Raw genomic sequence first — 13,515 nt, 5'->3', positions numbered from 1 at the left:
AGCTGAGGGCACACTGCAAACCCCACAGGGGACAGCCAGGACAAGGCTCTGGTGTCACTCCCTGTGAGCTGAGCTGGCTGGGAGGGAGTCCCAGTCTCACTGGGAAGCACTGGGGGTCACTTGTGCTCAGCATCTGCTGCTGCTGGAATTCAGGGTGTCACACTCAAAGCTTCAGGCCAGGTGCCTGGATCCATTACAGCTCAATTCAGACATGTCCTGTGAGCCAAGAGACACTGCCACCTGTCCCTGTGTCACCAGGGACAGCAGCCCTCTGAGGTGAGCAGGGCTAGGCCTGGCCAGGACGTGGCTGGAAGGGCACTGCTGCTCCAAGAAAGTCAGTCAGGAGGGTGTTTCTGAACACAATTGCTGCTCTTGGCAGAGCAGAGCCCAAACATCTCTGGGAAAGGTTTTTCAAGATAAATCTCTCTCTTGTCTCTGCCCTCTCTGGAGGCAGACACACCTGCAGACAGGTTTGTGCCCACACTGCACATTGAAAGGGGCTAAACTGCAAAGAGAAAGGCAAGGTGCCCTGGTTTACCAGCAGGAATTTGGGTTGCTGCAGTGTGGCATGGAGGAGAAGCTACAAGGACCCCAAATGGATCTGTGTATGCCAGGTGTCATAGGAACAACACAGCTGAAAATTCTGTTTCTCCTTTAATGTCTCCCTCAGATGCCCACACACCCTGGGCTGCTCTCAGCACAAGGGTGGCATATTCAAATTTCCCAGTCTAACCCATCCCTGGAGATGACCTAGAGGAGCTTTTCTCTGCATAACTGATGGGCACCTATCAGAGAGAGCCCTTGCAGTGGCACATGAGAGGCAATAAATCAATCAGCAACCACTGCCATGTCTCAGATGAAGTGTTTTATGTAGGAGCTGGGGCTCCCTGTCCAGCTCCCCTGAGCCTCTAAGACAAATGAACTTTGTGATTTATTCATGCTCTTGAATTCTGTTTTGGAAGGAATTGCAGAACAGTGAATAAAGAAAAGGCCTGACTGAAGTCAAGGTAAGTGTTATCATTGATTTCAGCAGAAGCAGGATATCCCTCCAAAGGCAAGAAGTTATCTGCTCCTGTGAAGGGACACTTACCATATCTGGAAGTCTCATTTTTTGGCAAGTTGGCTCGAAGAATGAAGTTGTTCAAGCTGTTGAGATAGGCTGGGAGGCTGTGATAACCCTCAGGATTGTACCACACCTGCACACAATTGAGAAATTGAAACAGTTTGGGAGTTATTACTGACAACATGTTGGTTTGTCCTGCTTCATTTCTGCAAACCACCTCACATTTTAGCCCTGGTGCTTTACAACATTTTCACTGAGCTGAACCAGAGAAATGGGCATATCAGAATGCACCAGCCAGCCCTTGTTATGGTACATACATCCCCTCATGAGATAAAAGTGTTACTAATTGATCTTTTCACCTCTGTATAATAAAATTATGACAGTATAAAAATTGCCTCTGCTAGCAAGAGAAGTGAGACCAATCTAGAAGAATGGGGAGAGGAAAGAAAATGAACTGCAAGTCGTCTTTGTCATGCCAAGCTGCAGATTTCAGAGGGTTTTGCCTTTTTTTTTTGGAATATCCATGAACTTGACATTCCTTCTCCTGAGTCCCACACTTCCAATGCCAGGATGAGCAGGTGGAGGTTGGTTACCTTAGTCAGTGTTCTGTTGGGGGGCACTGGCTTGATGTCAAACTGCAGATCTGGTGTCAAAGGCAGCCCAAAGCTCCAGCCACCGTACCTGAAAGAAAACCAGAGGGAAATGCATTGCTGCCCTCATCCCAAAGCTCTGATTGCCTTGGATGGGCCATGCCAACTTATCCCAGTGTGGAGCCAAGCCACCTCTCCCCTGGGAGCCCTTCTTTGGGGGAAAACCCCCCCAGAAGCTTGGCAACCTTGTCACAAAGCTGCTGAAAGGCTCCCTTTGAGGCAGATCCTGGAGCCCAGTGGACTCCTGAGCTGTGTGCCTGCCACTCTGGGCTGAGATGCTGCTTCTGACCCAGGAGATGAGCAGCTCAGTTTATTAGTGGCAGATGGACACATTTCTTGCCAGCTTTAGTGGCAGGTGACCTCTGCCCCAAGCCCTGCTGTGCAGCTGCCTGGCAGAGAGCTCAGACACACCCCACAGCACAAGGCAATGCTCAGACTCTGCTCTCACTGGAATGGATGCACTCCTCCAAGTGAAGCTCTCACTGAGACTCTTCAGAGAGTCAAATCTGGAGGAAAATCTCTCCCCAGGGTTTACTTCATGACAGACTGTGTCAGATTTTCCTCTTTTTAAAGATTTGATTCATACAAAGGCTTGTCTGCAGATGCAGCCCCAACATGCCAGCTGATTGACACGTTATCCCCAGGCTATGATCTGCTGTGTCAAGCACAGCACTTGCACGAGCCTTTATCTTTTTTATTTTATTTTTTATCTTTTTTATTTTCTTTTTTTATTTTCTTTTTTTTTTCTTTTTTTTTTTTTTATTTTATCCATGATTGCAGGACACTTCAGCTCCTTTCAGCAGACTCTAAACCCCCACTGCCGTGCCACCACTTCATGCAGAGGGGATGTGGGATGTCCTGCCTTGCTCCCAGTGCCTTTCAGCACAGAGGGAGGGGTTTGTACCTTTTCTGCAGGAAATCTTTGGTGGTTGCCAGGATGTAGCTCTCCACATTGTGCCCTGTCACGTTGTAAAGGGTCCTTGTGGAGAAGGTCCTTCTGTGAGGGGGAGTGTAGTTTGTCTGTGGACAAGTCTGAGGGGAGACAAAGAAAAACTTTAGTGTTTGTGTTTTAACTAAAAATCACCACATTAGGACAAGACTGAGAGCCTGCCATGGCAGCATTCCTGCAGGGGCTGCTCCTTCCCAAGCCAGGGTGCAGGAACACACAGCACACATCCCTGCACACTGTCCCCAACACATTCAGGGAAGTGCTTAAAAACAACTCTGCTTAAATCTACCCTTCAGTTCTCCTGGCATCAGTGAGACCTTGAAATGTGCTTCATGCTATAGAGGAAGATTTTGGCTGAATTAAGGCTGATCCCACTTAGCAGAGTGACTGCACAGACAACTGCAGAGGGCAAAACAACTCACAGAGCAGAAAACTCTGTGGTGGCCTCAAACTCTCAACTTCCATTTCTCAGCAGCTACACTCTACATTTCTGCTTTACTGTCAGTCACTGGAAATGTTTTCCTGGGCTTCAGAGAAACCTTGAATTAGTCCTGAATATATAATTTAACATGCTGAGGGCCAAAGTCACATCAGTGTTTCATGAGGTTGAAGTGCCCTCCCAGACAGCATGTTGGCTTCTTCCTTCAGCTCATCCATAACAAAAGCCCTGGACTCCCCCATTGTGCATCTGTTCATCTGAATACACAAAATAGCTTCCTCCATGCTGAGGAACACCTGCCTGTGCCTGCTAGAGGTGAGAATCAGCTTTGAACATTATCCCAACTTGCTGGAGAAATTATGCCAATACTTTTAATGATGTGAAATTAGGTGTATGTCCAGAAAACTGCACAAATAGCTGCATTTTAAAGAATGACTAGAAACATTCAGCTAAGTACATCCTTTATGTTAAAAGGCATCACATGGTGCCATGGGTTTATTTGCTATGGCAAAAAGCTGAGGACTGGTGAGCAGCACTGGAGGGAGGAGAGCTCAACCCCAAACTAAACTGTAAAATTGTAACATCCTTGGGCTAGGATCTGCTTTTTCCCCATGTGCAGGCAAATCCCAGCAGTGCCCATATCTGGCTCTGTAGGTACCACTGTAATGCAAATTATTATTATTAATAATTAATTTTTAGAACAAGGAGCAGATCTAGACTTTGCATAAAGTTAAATTCTGAAGAGAAAGCAGCAAAAATAGCTGTGATTTTATATACTGAGAGTGTTTGTATAAGATGAAGTCTTCCTCTTGAACACATGCTCCCCTCTGTCAAAAGGGACAATCGCACAACACTCAAAACCACCATTAAACCTTTTCCCACCACGAGGAGCAAAGCAGGGATGTTAGGATGTGAATATTCTGAGGATGCTGTCTCTTTTCCTATCCCCAAACTGGTGCAGACAGTGGTTTTCCAGTGTGCAAGTTCAACAAGGCCAAAGAGAGACAGGAGGACTCGGAAGGCTCAGTCTCCCTTAGCATCACGCCAGCCCAGAAAACCACTCCCAACAAACAAGGCCCCCAGTTATCCCCCAAGCCCCCTCACTTTTGGGTTTATCCAAGTTACCTGGATGCCATCTGTACAGTTGCAGGCAGAATATTTAGTTCTCTGGTTTCCACTGGTAATCCACTGGCCAAGCATGTCCTCTGTTAAACACTGCCTGAAAAGGAACACATTTTCCTCTGAGGCCCTCTGGGCTCAGGTGTGCAAATGAAGCTAATTGCTGTCATGTTTAATGACACCAAGGCTGGCAGTTGGGCAGCTCCAGCAGAAAAGCAGAGCTTCTTGTCAGCTCTGGGTGGTTCAGGGAATCCCCAGCCTGCTGCTGCCTCCTGTGCCCCTTGGCAGAGAGCCCTCCCTGCTGCTCCCTGTGCCTGGATTCGCTCAGCTATCAGATGGAATCCAGGCACCACTTCATTCCTACAGTAGACAGTGCAAGGAACTGGCACTCAGACGCCAAAAGCATCTGAAACCTGCCCAGAAATAAGGGCTATTGTTGTGGCAATCCCTGGGCACTCCTGTGATGGGCTGTATTGCCTGGGCAGTCACTGCAAACACTCAGGGTAAATATTTGCCTACACGAGCATTCAAATCTGCCCAGGACTTTACCATCCTGAGAATTTTTCTGCAAAGCCCGAAACAAACCAGCCCTCATGGCACAGCTTCTAGATAGAGGTAACAAACACTGTGCTGAGGACTTGCTGTGTGGGCTCATGTTATAATTGGAATTATTGGGGCGGCAAGGACCACTTCCCAGAGAGGAGAATTGCTCATTTTCCTCCTGGCATCCTGCCACCACCAAAGCTGCTTCCCTATCACTCCTAATAGTGCAGGAGTCCAATGCATGAGAATTCTGCCCATGATCAAAGATGGTTATTAAGGTCTAATGGCTAATAGTGTCATGCCAATTCTCTTGCAGGTTTGGAGTTTAAGTGGAAAAAACCCCAAGAAGTACTTACGAATTGCTTTCGTTCATGCACGTGTTATCTGTCCCAGGGAAAGCCAGCATCGAAGAAACTAAAGCAGCTGTGGTTTCATTAAAATTCCTAAGAATTAACAAAGAAAAACAGAAAACAGGAGAAGGTTCAAAGAATTTCCACTACCAGAGTAAAAAGTGTGTTTGAATGAAACAGGATTTAAGATGTTGAATAATTGAGTATTTGTGGAAGTAGAGCTGAAGGACATGCAGTACGTGAGGACAGTCACACAGGTTTAAAAGGAGCCCTCATCACCTCAGCCACTCCAGGGATTTGCTGCCTCTAGATCCAAGCAAGATACTTTTGGACAATCAAATTTCTCTTTATGGGGGAAAAAAAAAAAAAATCTACTGCAATTTCCAGGCACTGCTTGCAGCCCTGGCTCAATCAGGTCTCTCATCTGTGACATCCACTTGGTTCAGACCATTCAAGAAGATTGTCCTTGGTTCTGCCCCAGCTCTCTAGCAATGATCCAAAAGGAGAAGCAGGGAAATGAGGAACAGAGGTCTCAGACATGCAATTCTGACTTATTCCCCCATCTAGCAGGACTGAAGTGGAAAGGTGTGAGGAATCCTGGGAAGAACACCTAGAGCAGATGGCTTTAGAGCTAAATTTTGTAATTCTGACTTAGAGCTGAGAATTACTGGAGAAGGACAGAGGTTCACAGCATGAAAACCAAATGATACCAATTATAGTTGTTTTGGTAACAGGATTTTTAAGGAGAATGAAATCATTCAGTGGTGGCATCCCAACAACCCTGGAAAAGCACATGCTCTTCCAATTGTCTGTGGGCCTTGGACCAGCAGGGCTGACCAGGAAAGAACATCCTGTGCTAATAGAGAGGAGGGGAATGCTCACAATATGGATAAAATTTGATCCCAGAATTGCAAAGTTGGAGGCAACTGATGTGGGTATCTCCTTTCACACTGGAGGAGGAGCATATATGGATACATTAAGAAAAACTCTATGGCTGCTATGGGGCTGAAAGACTCCAATGGGAAACACCAAGAACATTCCTCAGACATTTCATAGTTAAATCCAATTGACAGGTTGTTTTTCTGAAGCTTTCTGGTCTGAGCCAAGCCATGTCCTCAGAGATCCCTTGGGAACAGGGTTTCTCTGTGTTGTCTGCACAACATAACCACGTGTCCTATGTGCAGGACACTGGCTGTGCTCAGAACTAACCCTGAAGAGCTCATTCTGAACTGATGCCTCTGGTTTTAGCTTTTATATTTTTCAGATTCTGTGCTGCTTTAGTGTGTAGTACTGAGCTTTATATTAAGGGATAGTAAGCTCTCTTCACAAAGTAGGGAGACAAAACAATTCCTTCTCTAGCTGGGGACCAAGGACAAATGATCTAAATCTCAGGCCCAAGAGCACAGACAATATGGAATAAAGAGAAAAAAAACAGAAGGATGGGCCTTCATGGGCTGGAGCTGTAATTTGACTCCAATATGCAAATGGACCAGAACTTATAAAAGTGAGAGACCCCGTGACTGGTCATCTATTTTGTGACCATTTTGGATCCATCTTGGGTGCAGCCCTGGCTGGGCTCTTGTGCTGCCCAAGGTGTAACCATTGAGGCCTTTTAATAAATCCCTCCTTTATTCTTTAACTCTGTCTTGCCTCTGTTCCAGGTCAGCCTTCACAGGGCCTCACTGGGCCCCAAGGAGCAGCACTCACCCAAAGAAGTCCACCTGGTCAGCTGTGCCATACAGGGAGGGGGACAGAGGCAGCTCAGGGTACTCGGTCTCCTTGGTCCTCAGTGTCCCCAGGCCCATGGCAGCCATCACAAAGAGCACGGGGAGGATGACCTGGGCGATGAAGCCGCGCACGTCCCGCCGGGTGTGGTGGAACCTCTTGATGAACAGCGCTGAGGTTCTCTTCAGCAGCAGCGGCAAACCCCGCAGGCTCTTGGACCTGATCAGCAGCTGGTCTGGGCACAAAGGATGGCACTGGGTCATGGCTCTGCATTTGTGCAAGGCAGGGAAGTGAGTGGGTAGATGGGACCTGATCAGCAGCTGGTCTGGGCACAAAGGATGGCACTGGGTCATGGCTCAGCATTTGTGAAATGCAGGGAAGTGATGGGTGGATTGGACCTGATCAGGAGCTGGTCTGGGCACAAAGGATGGCACTGGGTCATGGCTCTGCATTTGTGCACTGCAGGGAAGTGATGGGTGGATTGGACCTGATCAGGAGCTGGTCTGGGCACAAAGGATGGCACTGGGTCATGGCTCTGCATTTGTGAAATGCAGGGAAGTGATGGGTGGATTGGACCTGATCAGGAGCTGGTCTGGGCACAAAGGATGGCACTGGGTCATGGCTCTGCATTTGTGCAGTGCAGGGAAGTGATTGGGTAGAGCACTCTGGGAGGGTATTTAGCTTCTTGCACAGTTTTACAGATGGCAAATCCAAACTACCAAGGTGGAGCAAACACAGGATCAGGTGTGGGACAGGGCTCCAGTCATAAGCTCATGTAACACCAGAATTTTGTTAAATTTGAAATGTGTACATGTAGTGACCTTCAGTGTGAGACCTTGCAAGAGGAACACAGGCTCCCAGATGAGATAGGTTATCTACATCCTACCTACCCAGCTGCAGCTTACAGGGGAAACATATTTTTCTTTTAGATTTGCAAGCTGAAATTTTTCATCATTTAAAAAGCAGGTCCTCAGAAAAATAAGTAATAGAATTAGACCTGAAATAAGAAAACAAGGACAAGCCACTGGGCCTCTTTTATGGACAGGTTTTGTGGCATACTAAAAGCAGAGCCAAATCCTGTGCCAGCTATTCTTCTTTATGAAATATTAACCTGTATAATACACCATGAAGCAAATCCTTCTTAGCCTTTTTTAAGGGTGAAACAAAACACTTTTCTACATGAGTGACTGTTTACAGTAACATTTACAGTGCAGGTCAGCTTTGAGAAGGACAAAAATACCTCTGTGTTGTCCCTTGGATGCCTTCCTTACTATAAATAGTGTATTTATAAGTACAAAACAGTGTTTCTAACCCAAGAAAGCCTTGCAGCCAGGTTTGTCTCATTTTTGGGTTGGGCCACCTTTAGGAGGTCTCAGACACCCAGGGATAGTGCTGTAGCTTGGGTCTCTTCTGAATTTACCCCACTGTCTGCTCCCTTGGGCTCCTTTACCAAACTGCAATGTGTGGGTCACAGCAAAAAGCAGCAAGGAGGACCCAGCTCAGAGCTGTGCTGCTTTTCCAACAGACTAAAGGATTTCCACTAAGTTTCTTTCCAATTCTACTAGTTATGAGGAAATAATCCTCTGCATCTATTACAGCAATTACTTTCAGAGGTACACATTTACTCTTTCACCCACACGCTGTATTGATTAGATTAAAACCTGGATCAATTTAAAGGAAGGCAGATGCAAACAAAACCCCTTTAGTAATTTACTCTGTGATTCAGACTATTCCAAAGCAGGGGATCTAAAGGACTGATGAGTGCTGTATTTCCAGTGATTTATAAGTTTTGTGATTCCTGGCTGAGTGAAATGTGGTTTTCAACAAAGAAAGAGGACAGGGAGCTCAAATCAGTCCATCTGTCAATGTTTGCATCTGCAGTAAATCTGGAATAAACCCTGTAGGTGATTGAGTACCATCTCTTTCTGTGAAGGTGTCTGTGCTCACAGACATTTCGTCACCACCAGTGTGACCACTGACTCCAGGCAGCTGATGGGGCAGCACAGCATCTTCTTGCTGGTCCTTCACCAGCTCTTTTGTCAGATTGAGGAACACCTATAGAGCAAGAAAATATGAAGGAAAATTTGTCCAAATGACTCCATTTACCAAAACAATTACCAGAATCCACTCTCCTGCTTTGTAGCTGTAGTTGGTGCAGCAGTTATATACAATAATCCTCTTTCTATTCCCTTTGTGCTCAGTGAGAGAAATTAACTTTTTTTTTCCATAGAAAATTGTTGACAACTCCTTGTCAGTTCCTGGCTCTGTTCTGCTGCAGCAGTGGAAACTCAAAGCGGTTTCCCTGGATTATTCACCCTCTAGCTCCTGACAATCCCACTGCCTCCATGCTGGCAGTGTGCAATCATGGCACATGGGACATGATGTACAACTGATTCTTGCTGCCTTAGGAAAACATCTTAAAAGAAAGCAAGGAATTCTGAGCAGGAAGGTAACAATCTCCCTCCTTCCCTTCTGCAAGACGTGGCTCATCACTGCTCATCATTTACTTTTTATTTCTGATGCAATTAAATGTGTTTATTTGACCAGAGATTTCCCATGGGCAGAAAGGTGCCTGTGTTACTCTGTCCTCAGTCAAACTCCAGTGCCTCATTTTTTAAGTAAAACATCAAAAGGCTGTCACAGCCAGGTGAGACAGTGCATTAGTATATGTATAGATTTATAGATGCACCTACACACTCATGTGTACCTCAGTGTAACCCCTTCCTCCCTGCCTGAAACCCTCATGGAATTCCCAACATGCCCAGAGAGCAGAGCCACACAGTGCTGTGAAATGAATCTCCATGACATTCCAGCAAGTCCAGCAGCTCCTGAGCTCATACCTCTTCCACAGTTGTGTTGGAAATCCCGTAGCAGCCCAGGTGGAGATCATTCAAGCTGGTGTCCAGGGCTCTGAGAAGGGCCTGGTAGGCCCCTGACACCGTGGACTTGAAGGGGGGAAGCACATACACCAGCTCTCCACCAATATCCTCCTTGAGATAAGCCTCTGGGAGATAGGACTGGATCAAGGAGGTCACTGCTGCGGTGTCACATTCCTCTATCATGTTCTGAAAAAGGAGGAAAACACTCTGGGGTCACTGAGAAGGCTGCAAGGTCAACCTTCCTCCTGCAGGATGTAGCCCAAATCCTGTCCCACAGCATAACTGGTCAGTGATCTCAGTCCAGCTATCCAACATGTCAGGATAAATATCAAAAGCAGATGAAAGTGGGTTTCTGGCCTTTGAAAAAGGGATGTGTGACAGTCTCCCATCTTGGTCCATCCATAACCTCGCCAGGTTGGGCTGAATCAACTACTTTGCAGTGCTAGAGTTTGTAGTACAACAGAGCTGAACGTGGCTGCCAGCCCAAACTCACTCTTTTTCCCCATGAAAAATGGGGCTTGCTCAAAGGTCTTTTTCATTTTCTCTGTCTCCAGTGCCAGCAGTCTGGAAGAGGGGCTGGTCTCTCATGGTACCTGTGTGTGCTGGGGCTACCAACAGCACTGTAATAAACGCTAGCAAGAGCAGAATTCCCCACTCCTTGCAAGCAGAACACTTTGCCCCAGGCCAGACACTATGGATGGGCCCTTTCCATCTGCTTTATTCCTCACATTCTGCACCCTTGCCTTTAACCTTCAAGGAGACCCTGTTCTTTTTCACCAAAGCAGAGCACTGACATTGCTGTTTTCCCAAGGCTATGGAGATCACTCAGCTCCTGCCCATGCATCCCTCCACCAGCCCTGATGACTCCCTTGGAGACAGAGCTGCCAGGAGCTCTAGAACCAGCTCAGACACAAACCTTCTTTTTGGTGAGGGTCAGGTGGTAGCCATCCCCAAAGGTTTCCTTCAGGTAGAAAGGTGAGCCACAACATTTGAGCCCTCCATGCTCTAGGAAGGCGATCCGGTCGCTCAGCACTTCTGCTTCATCCAGGTGATGTGTGGAGAGAATGATGGTTCTGCCTGGAAAACACAGTCACCACAGAATGGACACCTGGTTTTATGGCAAAACTGGATTTTAGAAGGATTTGGGCTATTTTCTTTTCTTCCTCAAAAATTTCTGTATTTCCCTACACAATGGTAGATCAATATAGTTGCAGGGGTTCCAGAGCCTCCCCTTGCTCTGGATCAGCCCATGGCAAGTAAGTCCACATTGTTGAACCAACACAATGAATGTTAATAGCAATTTTATCACATTCTGATCAGATCTGCCCTTATCTCAACAGTGAGACAGCTGAAAGCCTCACTGGATGAGGGAACACGGAGTATCAGGTGAAAATCAACTGCATTTTTTGGGTAATTATTAGTGAAATTGATGAAAGGAAACGAGAGAGACAAATTTTACAGTATCATAAGCTGTGTTCTATGGGGAAGTTATTTTTTAAATGACACTGTGAATTTACAGAAACCAACCAGGATGTACCCTCCAGAACTGCAAAATTCCAGTCTCCCAAATTTTTTTCTCTCTCTGGCCTCCAAAACCCACAATTCAAATCCACTGGTACCATCTTTGTAAAGTGACACACATCACCTTTGTCCCTCTTTGGAGGGCAACATCTCCTCTCATCACAGTACCTTTCTTATTCTTGGAGATGATTTCCCAAATACTCCTCCGGGAGCACGGATCCACGCCCGTGGTTGGTTCATCCAGAATCACCACCCTGGATCCCCCCAGGAGAGCAATGGCTATGGATAACTTCCTCTTCATCCCCCCTGACAAGGTGCCAGCCAGCTTGTGACGATGGCTGTACAGCCCAGTCTCCTTCAAAGTCCTGCAAAACAGAGGGAAAACAACCCCCAAAAGTTGTCCTTCAAGCAGGGCATCTGAAAATACCTGAAAAAACTGTAACTGGAAATGAAAACCTGCTCAAGTATGGACTGCTCTGCTGAGTGGTCACATTGTAGAGTCACCCCGCAGCTCAGTCATTGGGATTTTCATTTAAAACATTTCTGAAGATGTTTTCAAAGTTTTCATCTGACAAGTCAAGGTTAAAGGCTCAACCCCATCAACTGAGACACCAAGATCCAAACTCCCTGGGATGTTCTGGCTGCTTCATTTCTCTGCAGAACCAATAAAGCCAACATCATCTTTCTGACTGGTTGATTAAATCTCTTCCCAGGGCAAACTGTAAAGCAGCAAGGAGTAGCCCCTTAGGCCTATAAATTCATCTCCAAATAATTGCCACAGCAGCCTGTAAATCCCCTGGAGAAGAGATATGGTTTTCTTACAGCACAGGTATCAATATATTCCTCTAGTCAGAGCAAGGCACCATTTGAACCCTAAGCTGGAGCTGCAGCACGACCTCCAATCCATGATTTTGAGCTTTGCAGGGGCACTGGCACCACCACACAACTATTTTGACAGTCCTCTCTCCCTTCTCCCACCCCTGCTACTTTTATACCTCTTCACTTCTTGGTAGAGCTCTTGTTTGCTGCAGTGAGGGACTTTGATGTAGCCATAGAGCAGCAGGTGCTCCTTGGTGGTGAGGTAGTTGAAGAGCACGTTGTGCTGCATGCACACCCCCATGTTCTTCCTGATCACCTCCTGGTCAGTCCTGATGTCTTTGCCATACACAAAGATTGTGCCTGATGATGTAGGGAACAACCCAGTCAAAATAGATCTGAAGGAAAAAAAACAGAAAGGGGAAGTTAGAAAAAGGAGGAAGCCATGTGTAATTTTTTTCATGTGGCTTTGGAGCTGTCACCACTTCCAAGGTTTTCTTGTATCCCCCTCCCACTCCTTCCAGCCAGACACCACTGCTCTGTGTGGTGTGCCATGCTCTGGCAGAGCAGAGGCAAATTAACACCCTTGTTCCCCTCTGTGGGATTGCAGGGCCAAGCTCCAAGCTCACTCTGGCTACTCCTCCCCTCTGCTTTTACCTGCTGCAGCCTCCCTCTCCCTAGGTCAGACCCATATGCCACACACTCAGGAATGCCCTTGACTTCCAGTTTAATTACTGGGAATTCCCAGAATGCAGTTACTCCTTATTCTCTGAGGTTTGCCTGGAGTGCCCACAGGCCCTCATATTGTAACCACAGCTGAGACTGAAAACCACCTTTTCATCTGACTAATCCCAGCAGAGCATGCAGACCTGATTTCACTGCCATTATTCATGAGAAATGGGAGAGGACTTCTCAATGAGACACCTCACAGTGGCAGCACTTTCATCTACTTCAAGCAAATAATCACCCACCAAGCAGGAGCTGAGTCAAACTCCCTGTGCTCAGAATAACTACCTGCACATTACAGCTCATTTTTGGTGCTGTCCTGCAGGGACTAAAGGGAGAAGATGCATCTCAGACCACCCTTCACCTTCACAGAGTTCTTCTCTCCTGGGACTTTAAACCATCATTTAAAAGCAGCAATTTGTGACCTTATTCAGGATTTGAAGCCTCTGCTAAGTTTCAGGAAGGTTTTATACTTTTCTGCATATCACCTTTGCTACATTTTGCAAACAGAATATGAGGTGAATTGATAATAAGCTGAGGTGAAGCACACATCTGTCTTACTGATTTTGGCTCTTCTGAGGCTTCTATTTATCAGCTTCATGGTCCTTTCAGAGATATGCACATATATATCAGTGGAGAAATCAAGTTCTACAGGTCTGTTTTAGTGCTGTTATCTAACAAGTCAAATAATAATTTATAAACAGCAAGGCTGAAAGGCCAATGCATTAATCCCCT

The 13,515-nt window shown here is 46.4% G+C and overlaps 1 protein-coding gene across 1 annotated transcript in view; it reads right to left on the bottom strand.

Annotated features, from left to right (window-relative positions):
* ABCA12 (ATP binding cassette subfamily A member 12) overlaps positions 1-13,515 on the bottom strand; it is a gene marked incomplete at its 5' end in the record, with an annotated part of 55,833 nt that overhangs the window by 18,508 nt on the left and 23,810 nt on the right. Inside the window, 11 exons of the mRNA XM_054636489.2 lie at positions 1,091-1,196; positions 1,657-1,744; positions 2,618-2,745; positions 4,227-4,320; positions 5,120-5,206; positions 6,821-7,073; positions 8,755-8,893; positions 9,679-9,903; positions 10,634-10,794; positions 11,407-11,603; positions 12,234-12,452. Coding sequence (XP_054492464.2) covers positions 1,091-1,196; positions 1,657-1,744; positions 2,618-2,745; positions 4,227-4,320; positions 5,120-5,206; positions 6,821-7,073; positions 8,755-8,893; positions 9,679-9,903; positions 10,634-10,794; positions 11,407-11,603; positions 12,234-12,452 — 1,697 coding nt within the window. The remainder of the gene's footprint in view (positions 1-1,090; positions 1,197-1,656; positions 1,745-2,617; positions 2,746-4,226; positions 4,321-5,119; positions 5,207-6,820; positions 7,074-8,754; positions 8,894-9,678; positions 9,904-10,633; positions 10,795-11,406; positions 11,604-12,233; positions 12,453-13,515) is intronic.

Source organism: Agelaius phoeniceus, chromosome 7 (assembly GCF_051311805.1).
Source record: "Agelaius phoeniceus isolate bAgePho1 chromosome 7, bAgePho1.hap1, whole genome shotgun sequence".
NCBI lineage: Eukaryota > Metazoa > Chordata > Aves > Passeriformes > Icteridae > Agelaius > Agelaius phoeniceus.
The sequence above is the reverse complement of the archived record's forward strand: the minus strand, read 5'-3'. Positions and strand labels throughout refer to the sequence as shown.